This window comes from Cyprinus carpio, chromosome B13 (assembly GCF_018340385.1).
Source record: "Cyprinus carpio isolate SPL01 chromosome B13, ASM1834038v1, whole genome shotgun sequence".
In the NCBI taxonomy this organism is placed as follows: domain Eukaryota; kingdom Metazoa; phylum Chordata; class Actinopteri; order Cypriniformes; family Cyprinidae; genus Cyprinus; species Cyprinus carpio.
In genome coordinates this window covers 5,715,930-5,733,773 of record NC_056609.1, presented here as the reverse complement: position 1 = coordinate 5,733,773, position 17,844 = coordinate 5,715,930, and the positions used below count along the sequence as shown (strand labels likewise).

General features: G+C 37.5%; 1 protein-coding gene across 1 annotated transcript in view; it reads right to left on the bottom strand.

The window, feature by feature from the left end:
- wdr11 (WD repeat domain 11) overlaps positions 1-17,844 on the bottom strand; it is a 184,757-nt gene that overhangs the window by 93,589 nt on the left and 73,324 nt on the right. The window contains exon 11 of the mRNA XM_042736306.1: positions 11,218-11,302. Coding sequence (XP_042592240.1) covers positions 11,218-11,302 — 85 coding nt within the window. The remainder of the gene's footprint in view (positions 1-11,217; positions 11,303-17,844) is intronic.

Genomic DNA, 17,844 nt, shown 5'->3' with positions numbered 1-17,844 from the left:
TTAAAAGCAATTATATTATATGATGCAATCAAACTTATAGCAAAATTTGGTAGTTCTGTATGTTGTAAGAACACACCACCATATGCAAACCTTAGCAATAAGTAAATAAAAAATATTTAACCAGAACACAGTGGGATCTGCATTTGCAATAATCAGTCCCTGAAACATTCAACGTTATAGAACCAATTTTTATGCAAGTAAAGGGTAGGGGTGTTGGGAATTAAAGTGCTTGCAGGATCCTTTAGTTAAATGTATAATACGTATAAAATGTATTTTACAAAAAGACCATATATATATGCTTTAAAGAGTCACAGTTCCAGTTTACAATTGTGACATACAATGTCATAACATTTTAATCTGAACAAAAAATTACATCTGTTTAATATCAATAAAAAAGTGCTTACAGGATTCCTAAAGAAAACAAAACAATTGTAAAACAATAAAATACAGATGTCGAACATTTCCACTTGGATTTCACAGGTTTTTAATTTTGTATTTATGTTCTGCGTGGAATCGCAGAAACTGCGACGTGAGCATCACCCCAACTGCACAAAACGCCCCCAAAATGAGAGAAAGCTGCAGCCATGACAAAACACTGTTCATCGCTGGTGGAGTTTATGTTTGTGAAGTGTCGACCGTTCTATCTGTCGTGGGAGTTCACGGCCATTGTTATTGTTGCAGTTTACATCCCCCCATGTGCTAACATGAAGGACACACCTAGCCAGCTGTACACATCACAGAGGATCTAACCTGGACCACCAACACCACTCTCCAAGTAGGCAAAATAGCGGCTTCACTTTCTCCGCCGGCTGAAAAGAGCACCTCCTCACCGCATTCTACAGAGGAACCATAGATACCGTGCTGACCAGCTGCATCACTGTCTGGTACGGGAACTGTAGTACAGTAGAGCGCAAGACCCTCCAGCGGACAGTGAACACAGCTGTAAAGATCATCCGTGCCCTTCTCCCCTCCATCCTGGGAATTTTCCTTACACGATGCTCCAGCAAAGCCAACAGTATCGTAAAGGACCCCACCCATCCCTCTCAAAGTCTCTTCCAGCTCCTACCATCAGGAAGACTGTACTGGAGCATCAGAGCCCACTCCGCCAGACTGCTCAACAGCTCCTGAAACATGGACCATCTCACCTCCTCCACCCCCCACACACCCCGCAACCTTACCACATCACAGAAAAACTGTCTGAAACATTTTTTTTTTGTACAATTCAAATATATTTTGTGCTATTCTCCTCTATGCGCACTAGACACTTTTCACACACACTGCTGTGTACATAATCCCACGGTTCGCTACTGTGTTTACCTATACATAAACTAAAAAAATACAAAATTTGATTGGCTGATGATTATGTCGCTAATGCTCGTTACAAATTAGATGCAACGTCTTTGAACAAAAGGGAAGCACTATCTGTAGTGCTGGCCCTGTTTTTATACAGTCTATGTCTATGTGCTGGCCGCAGACTTTTTTTTTATGTCAGATATTCCAGTTCAACCTCAATGAAAATAATCATAGGCCATTTTGTGGACATTACACAAATGAAAATGATACCTAAATAATAATTATAATAATAATAATAATAATGATAATAATAATAACAACAACAACAATTTAAACAATTTTATTTTTAATAGGGCAAGCAGAGAAGGCCCTGCTGACCCTGATGGCCCACCACTGGGTAAACATTTATATATAGTATTTAAAGTCAAAATCTTTAAGTAGGTAAGTTGTGTATAGGTATAGTATTATGTAAAGCATTCATACAGTCTGTATTTTTTAGCTTATGTATAGGTAAACATTTATATATAGTATATTTATAGTTAAAATCTGTCAGTAGGTTAGTTGTGTATAGGTTTATACTGTTTTACTTCATTGTTGCATGTCTTTATTTATGTAACACCGTGGTCCTGTAAGGCATGACATTTCATTCCACTGTATGTCCACACATGTAGCGTAATGACAATAAGGCTCAACTTGAACTTGAACTTCCATCCAAAGATTCGAATTTAACTTGTGTACAAAACTGGAATATCGCATAAAACATCTGCGAATAAAGCAGTTCACATACATAAGAAAAATGACATGAGGTATTTAGTCTTTTAAGTGTATTTTTCTTATTTTGCAAATTATCTGCCAATGGAATAGGAAACAATTATCTTGTTTCTATTTGCATTATTTTCCAGTTGCATTATTTTTCTTGTTTTAAGTAAAATGCACTTAAATTAGATTCCAAAATACTCCAATAGCAGACAAAGCATGATCATACATTATTAACGTCTTACTGTCATTATTAGCCCTTCATGGATCCAGTCTTACATTTATTCTGTAGCTTATTGTGAAAATAAACCATCAGTTTCGGTCATGGCGAAGCTAAACTGCACCTGATTTTAGAGCTTTGCATTTCAGCCCGAGCTCAACGTTTCCCTGTTCACGCAGACTAGATGGCAAGCGCTTCCTGTTTTTCTCTATTTTACAAAAGCACAACGTTTTTTTTGATACTGTGAGTGCACACGAATATAAGGGTAGACCATTTACAGTTCCAAATGAAGAATTAGTCTGAATATAATTATCTGAATGAGCAAAAATAAAGGCGTAGCCTACTTGTTTCCACTGAAGAACAAAATGAAGTGATCGCACTGGCGCTTCATGCATTAAGCACGCTTCATCTTCCACTCTAGGCACAAACACTTATTAAGCATAACTTCACACTTTTATTTAGGTTAAATGTTTCAGCTAACATTGTACTTGTCAGACTCTCGTTTAGTTTGATTATGATTCCTATCACATGTGTTTATTAATTATCGCTGGTATGTAAGTCTGTGCTTTTGGGTTCTGTCTCTGTTGGGTCTACTTGCCCTTACGTTGATGTGTTCCTTAAAAACGCTCAGGGCTCTAGATTAACTTTTTGCACTGGTTGCACTGGTGTGCCTAATTTTTTTTCTTAGGTGCACCAGCACAAAAGTGAGGTGCACCCAAATTTTCGACCACATCACATTTAACACCGAAGTTCACTTTTTTTTTTTTTTTTTTTTAATCGCTGTCCATATAGACAATATTGACTTGTAAATGATTAACTAACAATCTGGTCAACATAAGTTCTTTATTTGAAGCACAATTCTACAAGAAAGCTTACTTACTGAAAAAAGTGTTGGTGCTTAAAGTGCTTCACTGAGCTGAAATTTAAACTTAAAACATCTCAAGATAAATTAAATAAAAAAAAATCTAAATTAAGTGTTTTAAGTATTTTAAGGGCTTCAAACTGAACATCTCATGGCTCAATGTCTTATGGACTATCCTCCATTGCAGTCACATGCTCCTCGGATGGCCAACTCCTGTAGTTTGGCCTTCTTGACCTTTGGCCTTGGCTAAACCAGCTGGCCACACTCTCTCTAGCATCAAAATCTTCCATACTTGGCCCCTCTACACTGATTCTTATCAGATCTTCCACTGCGTCTGAATGAAGGGATGCTCTAGTGTCTGATTTGAACAGCTAAACAGTCCCTAAACAGTTTATACTACTGTTTCAGCTATTTAAATAGTTCAGTTTTGTATGTAATAGCAAAGTGGTTATATTTTGTTTTGTTTTTTTATTAAGTTAATTTAGAAAAACGTTTGGAGCATTTTTTTTTTGTTTGTTAAATATAAGTTTTAGTTTTTTTTTTTTTTAAGTAACAACCAAGCGGCCAGCGTTAGACAGTGAGCCTATGTTTGATCAATTTAGCCTACTCAAATCATCACGACTCGCCTAAAATAAAACCTATAGATATAAAACAGTTCAAGCATATAATAATGTTTAAACGTTAGACCCAGATAAATGTGCGCTATATCCAATCGTTTGTGCGGAGAAGCTTCAGGACATGGAGACGCCAGCGTGATCACTTGCATTTTTCTTTCAGTAGATACGCCGTAATTTTTGCACATAAAGGTAAGAGTAATACATCATTCGTAACTGCAAAGGGTCTTTTATTTGTGTGCACTCACAATATCAACAAAACGTTGTGCTTTTATGAAATAAAGAAAACAAACACGATGGGCTTTCTGCCATCTCGTCTTTAACAGGAGTACAAAAAGGAACCGAAACTCAGTGAAAACATGTCTCACAGACATGATAAATATATCTATAGAAAGCTTTAAATGATTACTTAATGAAATAAAACAAATTGAAAACAAAAACTCTTTCATTATAATCATAATCTGTAAAGATGCACTTCTCTCTAAAGGGGCGTCTAATGAGATGGCGCGTCAGCATCAGCAACTTTATCCTTGTGACACAGGCCATGCGACAGTTGTTGCCAAAACACTCCAGCTCTGCAACGGCCACCAATTGCCCCAAGCCTGCTCCAGCGCAGCAGCAGTAGCCCGCTCAGCCTGCTCAAAAACCTGAGCCCTGACAGCGCTCCTGCTCGGCCAGACGCTATCTAAACTTGGACCTTGCGTCCCCCTGCATCGTCCTGATCTGCAGGAAAGGAAGAGTAAGGGGCAAGATCTCGCAAGCATTGGACCACCCCCGAAACGCCCTCTGTCATGCCCTCAAGCACTCCGTTCAGTTCTGGGTGCCAGTGGCAGTATGTGTGTTCCAGAAATTGTTTTGAATCATGGGCCCATTCTAAAAGCACCTTCACACATAGCCGCTGTGATAACAAGAAAAATTAAAAACAAACATATTCAAAATTCTCCCAGAGAGCATCCTGAATACTATCTCACAGGCTACAGCCCCATCTACAAGATGCCTCTATGCACTTAAGTGGTCGATTTTGTTCGCCTGGTGCAAAACCCCTGGCAAGGACCCAATAACTTGTGACATATTGGTGATATTGTCCTACCTAACAACTCCAATGTTGTCCTACAGCCAAGACATGGGTATGTCCCTAAATTGGTCTACACGCCGTTTAGAGCCCAGGTTGTTACTCTCTCTGTGCTTCCTCCTTCTGAGGAGGAACAGGAGTTTAACCTTCTCTGCCCAGTAAGGGCATTGAGAATATACATCGACAGTTCAGCTTCCTTTTTTTTGTGATCATTTTTTTATTTATTTTTATACATACAACAAACGTCACAAAACACCAAAACAACAACAACAGACACCACACACTCTGAGTTACTATGCATGCTCTATGAATAACTTTGAAATATATAAGACGATGAGCCAAGTTTTTAGAGGCTAAACTGAGGTTAGACCACACTTTCTACCAAGTTAACAGAAAAATTAAGGTCAGATAATTCCCAATTTTAAACAGATTTGACAGAAAAGGGCATTGTAATGTGATCAACAATTCCACCACACACAAGGAAACAGATGGTCCACCAGAAGATGGCGCAATCCAATCCCACACAAGATGAGATCTCCTTAAAGTAACTCTATATGCCAAACCACAAGTAGCACAGAAAAAGGAATGACAAAAAACTTTGAACAAGAACCAAAGCAGGCCGCACATTACTGAGAATATAGGTCTGCCTAAGAAAAATAAATAAATAAATATTTGGATTAGGTGACCGATCCACACCAACACAAAACCTGTCCCCAAAAAGCCCAATGTCAAGAACTAGTAATCAAAGCTTCTCTCCATTAGCTCCAAAAAAAAGATTTCAAAGCTTATCAGTCACTAGACAAGATTGTAGGATAGAAGATCACAGCAGAAACTTAAGTGCCCATGTCCACCTTGTTATTCTCCTCTCCTGGGCAGTAAAGATGCCTTCTTCTGTGGCAGTGAGCTGATAAAATCCTCCGTTTTCCGAGAACAGTCGAACATCATCTGCTCACCATTGTGTCACAGTTTAATCATCGCCGGATAGATGAGAAACGGCTGCAGACCCAGTGCTGTCATCCTCCTAAGGACTGGGTTGAGGTTCCTTCTCCTGGCAGACGTGGCTGGTCTGAAGTTGGGAAAAAACAGCAGCGTGACATTATCCTGTGTATATTTCACCAGGTATGCCTGCCGTGCACCCTTCAGGATCGCCAATCTGTCTTGCCATCTCAGCACACGAAAGATAAGAGTATGCGGCCGTTCGGAGTGACTTTTTCTTCTGTCATAGATGCGATGAGCCCGCTCAATATCCTGTCCTTTCAGTGCAGGAATCCACTTGGAAAGATTATCTCTGAGAAAGTCGGCTGCATAGAGAGACTTTCACCCCCTCTGGCAACCCCACAAACCCCTTTGAGCTTCCATTGGTCCATGGCGGTTACGCAATCATTGGGTTTGTTCTGAAACTCCACCTTCTTGCGATTTTTTTTTCTGGTTCATATCTCATTCAACGGAGGTCAGGCAAAAGAACAACATCTCCTAGTCACTAGCAACATGAATACACTGGAGTGTCGAATAGCTGAGCTGGCACAAATATATCCGCAGCTGTACGATCGCTCACGGACAGACATTAAAGATTCAGAGAAAGCATTTAATTCCTAGAAAGAAATTGATCCAAAGCCACGAAAAGAATGAAAGGAAAGAGTAAAGATAAAAGGTAGCAAGTACCAAATACATGTGTTTCAAATAAATGTTACACAATACTGCTGCTGCTGTTGTTTTTCTTTCAATAAGCGAATTTAAAGGGTATACAATAAATGAAATGCAAAACGAACATACAATAATAAACCTTTGTTTTTATCAAAAGTAAATCATGACACCACATAAAATATAAAAAAGTGTAACAATTTATCCAGTTTAATAAAATAAATGAACACTAATAAAATAAAGTAACAAACTGACTCCAATATTTTTTTCCACATCATGCTAAAGTTTTCAGACTATGAGCCATTCACACTTCCCATAAAGGACTGATTATGGAAATGCGATGGTTCTTTTGTATTGCAAACATGATACTTGACTCTAAACTGCTGCTAATCATTCTTTTGTCAAAAGATTGCCTACACTTCTTCCTAGATTGCCAACACTTCTTCATTTCATCGTTGCTGTTTAAGGGATACGCTTAAGTGTCTCGACACATGTTTACATTAGTCTACACCCCGCCTCCAGCAGCGCGGGGGTATTGGAAAGTTCGGAAACAGTATACTATCGCTCAGCCTTTTCAAACTTCTTTTTGCCCCCAAACAAAGAACGAAAACGAACTCTGTTTGAAGTATATCGGGGCCTGGAGCCTGATTCGACTACCAATCTCACAGTCGAATATTCACAGGTGTGTTATGATCATGCCATTTTGGCTATATGGGGGTTCTCAAATGTCTGATTTCACATAGAACTACTGGTTTTCTCCCAATAAGTTAATATACAGTCTATTAAAATAATGCTTTAAATAAGAATCTGAAAAGAAAGAAGCTTCAAATAAATATTTTAACGTGCATGAATAAATCCTGTGAAATCCATTTTCCCTGTGTTAATGTAATTATGACTGTCGAATGTCTGACTTGAGTCTTGGTAATGTATTTTGCCCCCGCCACCAAAACATATGATTTGACTATCAGTCAAATATCGGCAAGATTCAAAAATTCCAATTCGACCATGAAAATCCTTAGTCGGGGACACCCCTAGTGCCCACTCACAGGGGTTAAATTGCTTCCTAAAGTAGGACCTCAGTGAACAGTCACACCAATAACTGCAGAATCGGCTACTTCTGCCAAAGGAATTAAAAGAGCCTACTTCCTCCCAGCTGCAATCTGAACACCATTAATGATTAGCTAATGGGAAACAATGCTTAGATTGTCTGGACTAGTTTCCTGTCAAGGAAACAAATGGCTAAAAAACCTGTCAACATTAAGTGAAGTGATGATGTGATCTCACAACAGAGGACGTCTGTTCCGGGCTACCCCGTTTATCAGAAAACTAATCATGAGCTAATCATAGGACTCGACATCCTGAGTCGGGGTCCTGTCAGCCATACTGCTATTTCCTAAAAAGGAGCTGATTAAATTAACTCTGATCACAAGACCCAAACCCGCAGGAATCATCAATAATTAATGGACCACAACAAAGGGATCATACAGCGGGTCCCATGACCTGTGACTTGCTTGTGAATTTTTCTACAAACTGAACTTTTCAATAAATAATCTCAAAAAGGACAACCATTGAGGAATCTGAAGGTTTAACTATATTCACAAATAATATGTTTTATGTCTTATATTTGTGTGATGTGTTCAAATGTAATCGGTGCAACTTGAACCAATGTCTTATTGGTTTTAGCAGACAGTGCTATTAAATGTGGGTAATATATGGAAAGTTTAGTGTTGAACGAATGGCTGCGATCTTTGCAAGACTGTATGAATGAAAAGATGGTATTTTTAATGGTGCGTGTTGTACGGCATGTTATGGACGTTATTAAACAAAAGCCTGCAAAGATATTGCCCCATGGGATAAGTGGAAGCGTCAGGTTAAGGAATGCAAGCTCCGCCTTGCATCGAGTCGATTGGAGGATCATGTCGTGGGACGGACCAAAATCTTCCCCTTAAAACCACCATGTCCGAATAGTGAGTTTGCTTGCTTGCCCTTCAAACCACCGGCTTTTAGCCATCAGCGTGCTTGCAAGTCATAAAGAACTTAAACTTTCCGTGACAGAATCTTCAAAGCTAACGCCGCGCAAACGAAAGAACTCAGAAGAAACTTTGTCCGCAGACAAGGCAAGAGCTGTTGGATCTCTCAAAATCGCCGGGCAGTCAACCGACCAATCAAGGCAAAGGGTATCCCCAGACGTCATCTACCCTTTCAGCTTAACTCGAGCCAAGGAGACGAAACGATGCCGCGGTCAGCAGCGAAATCACAAGTAAAGGCAAACAAAACCTCTATCTATTGCTGAGATGGTGCAATAAATTCTTGTTTCATTTATAAAGGAATATTGTCTTGTGCGGTGTATTTTAAGATTAAACTTTGCCCAGATCCTGTGCTATAGCTCGTAGCGTATAAATTATCATTCTGTTTGTATTTATCATCATCCATGAAGTAATATCAACAGAATTGTAAGGATATACTGAATTTTAAGTTCGGTGGACGAACCGTTGATGAAGTATAAACAAATTAAATTTGGAATCAGTTCAATTAAAGCAATTCGAGTCTCTAGATTCGATTCTTCTTTAAAGAAAAGAGCTAACATTTCCTTACACTAACTACACGTAAACCACTCCAGAGCTGATTTTAAATTGGACTGAGACTACCACATTCACGCAATCTCTGACCAGTTATTTTGATGTGGATCAGAGCATGACTGCAGTTTTTATATATACCTAAACAAAACCAAGGGAGAGAATGTAATCTCAGTTAGCTGGATTTTACTATTGACGATTTTGCTTGATTTTGGATTGGTTCGTTCTTCAAAGCTCATCCCAGAGTTGCTGTCATAGCAACAGGTCCATAAAACTTAAACCGGCTTTAATGAGCAGGCTTATTTAATGTAAACAGGATTAGATTGCATCTTTTTTAAGCAGAATTGATACTTAAAATCTGTCCTAGCCATGGCTATTTTATTAGAAGAGTACACTACTGATCCAGGAACAGTCATTTAAAATTATTTGAAAAGTAATACAACAATGTTATGTAGTCTATAATACTAAAGACACAGCCAGTTTTACTCATTGAAATATTTATTCATGATAAAATAATTACACACATGCTATACAGTTAATCTGAGTCGTGCATTAATTTGAGTGGTGACAGCTATTATGTGTGGCTTGATGGAGCAGAGGAGATGCAGATAACTTGATCTTGACCCCTAAGAAACTTTAATTAATGCTGTTAGGAAGAGAAATTCTAAGAAACTTTAACTTTAAACAAATCTGTTTCAAAGATAACATTAAATGAATTGCTAATTACAACACTGAAATAAAAATGTAAAGCCTGTACAAATATTATAAATACTATAAATGTGAATATAAATAATCTGGAATCATGTAAAAAATAAATAATAATAATAATAAAACAAAAACAGTGCACATTTCATTTATCCATTATACCATTTATGTAGTTTTGATCGCTTGGCTGTTTCCTTATAAAAGTCAAGAAATTTGTTAAGTTTTTTGACAGGTGTCTTTTTTAAATATATGATGTCATTACGTTGTTGTCTTGCTGCCAGCCAATCGCTGCATTGCTGATCGAGGATTTGAGTATTGATACATCTGCCCTTTTCGAGGAACAAGAGAACGCACAGTAGACAAATTAATCCAGATATTTTAATCAAATCCGCAAATTCGTTTGAAGAACCAAATTACCCAGAGATCAGTTATCAGGATTAAAAGATCTGGCATCTCAGATAATACATCTCAGATGTATTATTAAGCGAGGTACAAAGAAGGCCCCAGGTGTGAAAACTCTGTGTATAAGTGCATAGTGTATAATACGTTAAGTAATAACTGACGACGGGCTATTGAATTATTAGAAAAATAATGCAGATCCGAGGTGGTGATGCAGTCATGACGTGAATTATTCCGCTTATATTACGGTTGCCACACCTCAAGACAATGATCAGATGATATATTTCAAGGCACTCGTCTGGTTTTTGTACATAAAATGCTGTTGTGAGTAGGTTAGTTTCTTCCGCATCTCATCCAACGCCTCTGTTGCTAATTCCAAAATGTCATTTTAGACCTAGTACCAGGGGACTGAGCCAATGATAGCAGACTTATGCAACTATTTAATGAAGTTATTAGAGAGAGAGAGAGAGAGAGAGAGAGAGAGAGAGAGAGAGAGAGAGAGAGTGTGTGTGTGTGAATTATCTCTGTGAGTCTGTGTGTCTCTCAAAACTTTAAGTTCATTTTCTTCATAAACATCACCGCCGTTACCTCGCTTGTGAGAAATATCATTTAGCTTTTAAGTTCCTAAACTATTTTACTGATAAAACTGATAGCGCAAACAACATAAGTGTGTATGTATCTGTGTGTGCAAACTATGCGTGTGCGTCAAGGGAGAGAGAGTGGGAGAAATAGAGTATGTGCTACATAATTTGTGGCAAAACATGGAAATAATCTCTCGTTTTTATCTTATTGCTTACTATATTTATTTGTTTGGCCAGTGTCATTGTGGGTTTTGGTTATTTTGCCGTTGTAAGTAACCTTTGAAATAACTGAAATCATTTGGCAAAGTGATATTCGCATGTAATGTGATCAAGAGCTGCCTGAAACTACGTTCACCATGCGTTTCCCTGAAAATAATTGCACAGCTTACAGCGCTGATCAGCCAATCAGAACTAAAAACCACTGTCCAGTTGTATGATATTCTTATAACAGAATGCATGTACAAGTATATGATTACAGAGTAAAGCAAGGCTTCTTACCTGACTTCACAGGAATGGACACTTAGCTCTTTGTGCAGGAGGCCACTGGTCAAGTTGTACACCAGCACAGAGCCATTGCTTGTACCTAATGGGCAAACATGTAAAACACACAAATGAGTGCTGTAATTGGCAAGTTAATATGACTGGATTATTATTTAAATAATTCTTGATAAGTCATTAATATCATTATTAATAATAACAAAAAAAAAAAATCACAGTTTTAATTAAAATTATTTGATTATGATTTTTTTCCCCCTTTGATTATAAATACTAATCATCATCATCATAATCATTACAATAAATAATATAAATAAATAATTTGTAAACGTTCTCAGAAATTTTAATAACAGTTCATAAAACAGCCAGCTCAGACTGAACAGAACATCATTCATCCCGTCAGTAGAGGAGAGGAGGAGCTGATAGATGCGGCACTGACAGGAGATATGAGTAAGAGTGAATGAGGAATTCTAAGAGGAACTGAAGTGTTTCAGAGGGTTTTTTGATAGGGACAGAGAAGAGTCTGGGTGACAGTTTATGTCAAGGGTAGGTTTTTCTGTTAGCATTTGTAGAAATGTGCTGATAAAATGAATCAATGAATCATGATTCTGCTTATTCTGGAACTGCAGTGATATTACAGATCCTTGCATGTTTATAAATGTGATTAAAATGTATTAAATTGTGACCAAACATCCACTGAATTCAACTGAAAACAATTGAACAAGCACAACTGAAGTTGTGATCAGCAAACAGTGACACAGACCCAATGCCTGGACTAGTGACAACTACTTGACAAAGCTGTGCAACCCTAAATTGAATGAGATGCATTTCAAATTGCAGGGGTTAAAGCAAAAAAAAAAAAAAAAACCTGAGCCTGAATTTTTTCCCGGGGGTGGGGTGGGGTGGGGCACATGCAAAGCATCCAATTACTGTGGCAACATTAACATTTGAAAGGATACTATGGCAAAGTTATTGCTTTCTTTATTCAAACTGATTTTCTTTTTCATGAATATATGGTTGACCTGAAGAATGAAAGCTGTATCATACACTTGAGCTATTAGCATTAGCATTGAGCATTATGAGCTATATCACCGCTAATCGACACTAGGGGTGTCACAATACACTTAGCTCATGAGATGAGACGAAATACAGATACTTGGTTCAGTAGATCATGACAATATTTCAATACTATTTTAAAGAAACTTTTAAGAAATTTTCAATGACAAAATATTTAACTTTTAATTAAAAAAAAAAAAAGTAAAACAATGCAGTTGTATTTAGAAATATTTTAGCTAATCTAGGGCTGTAACTAATGATTATTTTAGTAATCAAGTAATCTACTGATTATTTTGACAACTGAGTAATCTGATATTTTTTAGTAACAAACAGACCTAAGTGAAAACCAGGCTTTAATATGACTATTTATATATAAAATAATGATATAAACTAACGCAATAATAATTGGCTCAAATAAAATATCAAAACCAAGTAATTACATGATGGTATTGAACAACACTGTTAAAATACATAATGTAATATGCCAATACATAACATGAACATAACCAACTTGAGTACATTTTGTATTAAAACAAATACATGCAGAGGGCGCCAACGGCCCGGTGACGTTTCACATTAGAGCGTGATTAAATGATGTTTAAATCCATTTATTTTTTAAATCCATTCATTTTTATATTTGGCCACATACAGAAACATTTATTTTTGAATTGCAATGTAGCCTACAGTACATGGCATATTTAGACATAGGTTGATGTATTCTCCTGTGTTGGAAAAGGTTATTAAATGATTTACGTTACAAATCTAGTGAGATAATGCACAGTTTTTCCAGATGCAATTCAAAATCACAGCATATACAGAGGAAGAGTTTAGCCCCTTACACACATACAGTCTTTAATGTTAAATTACTGGTAAGAGATCATGTGTGAATAGGACCTTTTCAAAAATCCTGGTAAATTTATTCTGGCAATCATATCGTTCTTATGGAGATGACATGATTACTCTGAGCTGTTTACAAAGCTCATAATTAGCTTTATTATAATTAGCTTTTCTATGTAAATATGCGCTAGACGGACATCTTTGACCATTGCACCTCACAGCTTTTTTTTTTCCACGCTTCTCCATTCATTAGGGCTGCACGTCTGTTTATAAGAGCAAAACATTCTGATTGGCTAGTAATGTTAGTTTGGTTGAGAGTGAAAGCTGCTTCTCTTATACCATTGGTAGGCGAATTCATGGACTCGAAAGTGATATCAATCAACAAGATTTTTTTTAAATGTAGGATTATTCTTTTCAGCAGCCAAACGCTGGACGCCGGAGATTTGGCACGGTGCGGGAAAACTTTAAAGGGGTCATATGATGTTGCTAAAAAGAACATTATTTTGTGTATTTAGTGTAATTAAATGTAATTATATGTTAAGGTTCAAAAAACACATTATTTTCCACATACTGTACATTATTGTTTCTCCTCTATGCCCAGCCTTTCTGAAACGCATCGTTTTTTTTTTTTACAAAGCTCATCGGTCTGAAAAGCGAGGTGTGCTCTGATTGGTCAGCTATCCAGTGCTTTGTGATTGGCTGAATGCCTCATGCGTGTGACAGAAATGTTATGCCCCTTGTCATACTCTTTTGGAACGCCAAACAAAGTATTTTCACTTTCACAATGAAACAGCATCTCCACGACATGGCACCGGCGGCAACAGCGAGAATCAAAGTTACGCCTTCTTTCTTTGCGTGAACATTTGGCCGGTGTTATGCAAATCTTCCCCCATTGTGACGTAGAAATGTGGGGGCGTGTTAGAATGAGCCGTTTTAGGGGGGTGTGATGGACTCTTAACTTTTATAAAGAATATCTCTTTGGGTTTGAGATTTTAGTCTTTGCAACTTTACAGATCTTCTTTAAGCACCAATACACCAAAACACTCCAAAAATAAAAAAAAAAATAAAACTTCAAAACACAACACATTAAACTTACCAAGTCCTGAAATTGTGAGGTTGTTGGTGATACTCAGCCCTAAAAGAGATATGTATGGTGGCCAAGGCTCTCTTGTGCTGCAACTGAAGAAAACATGTTAATTGAAAAAACACCAGCAAATTAAGAAAACATCATTAGTTTGACAACATGTGCTGCAAATACAAAGCAACCAAATAAATATATGCGCTGCAAATTCCCACATTGCAATCAAATACAGAAAATCGATGCAACTAGAACAGACTACAACAGAAATGTTTCAAGGGGGCTCCAACAAGTTGTGGAAGTAAGCTACCCAGATTACATAACATTTCACAATTAATTGTGTATTTTGTCAGATTATTTATACTTAAAATATCCAAAAGGGTAAGGAATCATACAAACAGGATTTTAAAATAATTTCAGCCACAACAGCACAAGTACATATTGAACAATAAGCATGTCCCAGCCAGGTTCATCACTTGTTGGGGTCCCCTTGAAACATTTCCATTGTGGTTTGTGCTATATGTTGTATTTGCAGCACGTGATGTCAAACTGATAAAAGCCTTCTTTTTAATGTGCTGGTGTTTTATCCTAGCTGAATGAGTGTTTTTTCTTTATTGTTTTTTTCTCCAGTTGCAGTACATTGAGCTCTCTTGAACACTGTATATATGTTTGCTAAAGTCCACAGAATCATTTGCCACAAAACAATGAGCTGGAAATACACAGGAAATTTGTAGTAGTATTACGTATAGTCTTAGAGTTTGTACTTGACTAAATGGGGCCCAGGTCAGGAAGCAGACAGACTGGCTAAACCGACCGCCTGCTAGCCGCCTGATGTCACAGAAATAAGTTAATTCTCAGCACATAGAGACTCTTTCACCTAGATATCACACTATAGAGACTGTGTCTGTTCCCCGAACTAGAAAATACAAAAACATCCAAACCAATTAAACAATTTTATTGATGTTCAACAAATAAAAACAAAAAACAAAAAACAGATGTAATACGGATAAACAAATGATAAAGCTTGGCTTACTGAATATCAGGTCCCTTTCTACGAAAGCACTTTTTGTAAATGATATGATCTCTGATCATAACCTAGATGTGCTCTGTTTGACAGAAACCTGGCTAAAACCTGATGATACAAGAATCTAGAACCATCACTTCTACCACTTCTAATCTTACTGATTTATCTCAATTCCTCAGCATACCCAATACCTCAGAATAACTTTATGATGTAACAGAATCTATGGACTCTCTCTTTTCTAGCATTTTAAATACAGTTGCTCCTTTACGCTAAAAGAGAGCAGCCCGCAAAATGGAGCCCAGCTGGAGGAAAACAAAACTAGAGGTATTTTGTATTGCTTGGCGGGAAAGTGCCCTATCTTACAGAAGAGTATTAAAAACTACTAGATCTGATTACTTTTCATCTCTTTTAGAAGAAAACATACATAACCCAGGTATTTATACAATACAGTCACTAAATTAACTAAAAATAAAGCAACAACAGGTGTTGACATTTGCCAACAGCACAGCAGTAATGATTTTATGAACTACTTTCCTTTCAAGATCGATACTATTAGAGATACAATTGTAACCATGCAGCCGTCAGCTACAATATTGCATCAGATAGTGTGCTACAGATCCCCTGAAGAAAAATTCCACTCATTCTCTACTATAGGAGAGGAAGAATTGTATAAACTTGTTAAATCATCTAAACCAACAACATGTATGTTAGACCCTATTCCATCTAAGCTCCTAAAAGAGGTGCTTCCAGAAGTCATAGATCCTCTTCTGACTATTTATTTCCTACTTCTGACCACCATCAATTCGTAGCAGTGAATGAAGAGCTATCATATCCATCACAAGTGCAGTATGGAGTACCTCAAGGCTCAGTACTAGGGCCATTACTTTCCACGCTTTACATGTTACCCTTGGGAGATATCATCAGGAAACACAGTGTTGATGATGATACTCAGCTCTATATTTCTTCACGGTAAGGCGAAACATATCAATTTGAAAAAAACAAATGCATAGTCGACATAAAAAACTGGATGATGAGTAATATCTTACTGCCAAATTAAAAAAAAAAGGTGTTAATTACTAGGGCTGGGATGATAAATTGATGCAGAATTGATTTGTGGATCGATTCTCAGATCTTCAGAATGAATCGATTCTGAGCTTTGATTTTAACAGCATATGGTGCGCTAATCTAGTTTTTATCTGCACACTCAAATGCCCATGAAGAAGAGTGCTAAAGAGCATTTGTGCATTTGGCTGAGTCATGTAATTTCACCTCAGCTTAGAATGCTTTTATGAAATGTTTATTCATGCGTTCGTGACCGTAAGGTTAGATTATTGTAATGCTTTATTGGGTGCTTGTTCCGCACGCTTTAGTAAACAAACTCCAGCTGGTCAAAAATGCAGCAGCTAGAGTTCTTACTAGAACCAGGAATTATGACCATATTAGCCCGGTTCTGTCAACACTGCACTGGCTCCCTTTAAACATCGTATAGATTTTAAAATCTTGCTTTTAAAATTTAATTACTTATAAAGTCCTGAATGGTTTAGTACCTCAGTATTTGAATGAGCTCTTATTGCATTATAGTCATCCACGTCCGCTACGTTCTTAGAACTCTGGCAATTTGATAATACCTAGAATATCAAAATCAACTGCGGGCGGCAGATCCTTTTCCTGTTTAGAGCCCAAACTCTGAAATAACCTACCTAACATTGTTTGGTAGCCAGACACACTCTGTTAGTTTAAATCTAGATTAAACATTTAACCTGGCTTACACATAACACACAAACACATTTCTAATATTCATTTAATAATGCATTAAAGGATTTTTAGGCTGCATTAACTGGGAACTCTTCCCATAACACCCAATGTACTTGCTACATTGATAGAAAAATTTCATATATGCTAATATTAGTCTGTTTCTTTCTTTTTCCGAGGTCATCGTAGCCACCAGATCCAGTCTGTATCCAGATCAGACGGTCACTGCAGTCACCCGGATCCAGAAAGTATCCAGCCCAGATGGTGGATCAGCACCTAGAGAGGACCTCTACAGCCCTGAATGTCAGCGGAGACCAGGACAACTAGGTGAGCCCCAGAGACAGATCCACAGTGAAGACCTTGTCTCCTAGATGGCCACCGGGACAAGACCACATGAACCAGTTGAGGCCTCTGCACAATGTGACTTTGCTGCAGCCTGGAATTGAACTGCTGGTTTCGTCTGGCCTGAGCCTGGTTTCTCCCAAGGTTCTTTCTCCATTCTGTCACCGATGGAATTTTGGTTCCTTGCCGCTGTTGCCTCTGGCTTACATAGTTGGGGACACTTAATTTCCAGCGATATCGTCAACTTGATTGCACAGATACTATTTAAACTAAACTGAGCTGGATGATGACATTACTGAATTCAATGATGAACTAAACTCTGCGGACCCGGTACTGGGTGCAAAAACTACATACAAAATGTTCGTGTTTCATTTGCAAAGCCTTCCTTATATGGGATCAGCCCATATATGGGTTCATTTAAAAGCTTAGAGTGTCTTCTTTACAAAGAATACAATTAATTTGGGTTACTAATGATTCATAAAGTAGTGAAATTAAGCTTAGAAATATATTTGTCCCACACACAAATTTCCACCTAACAATT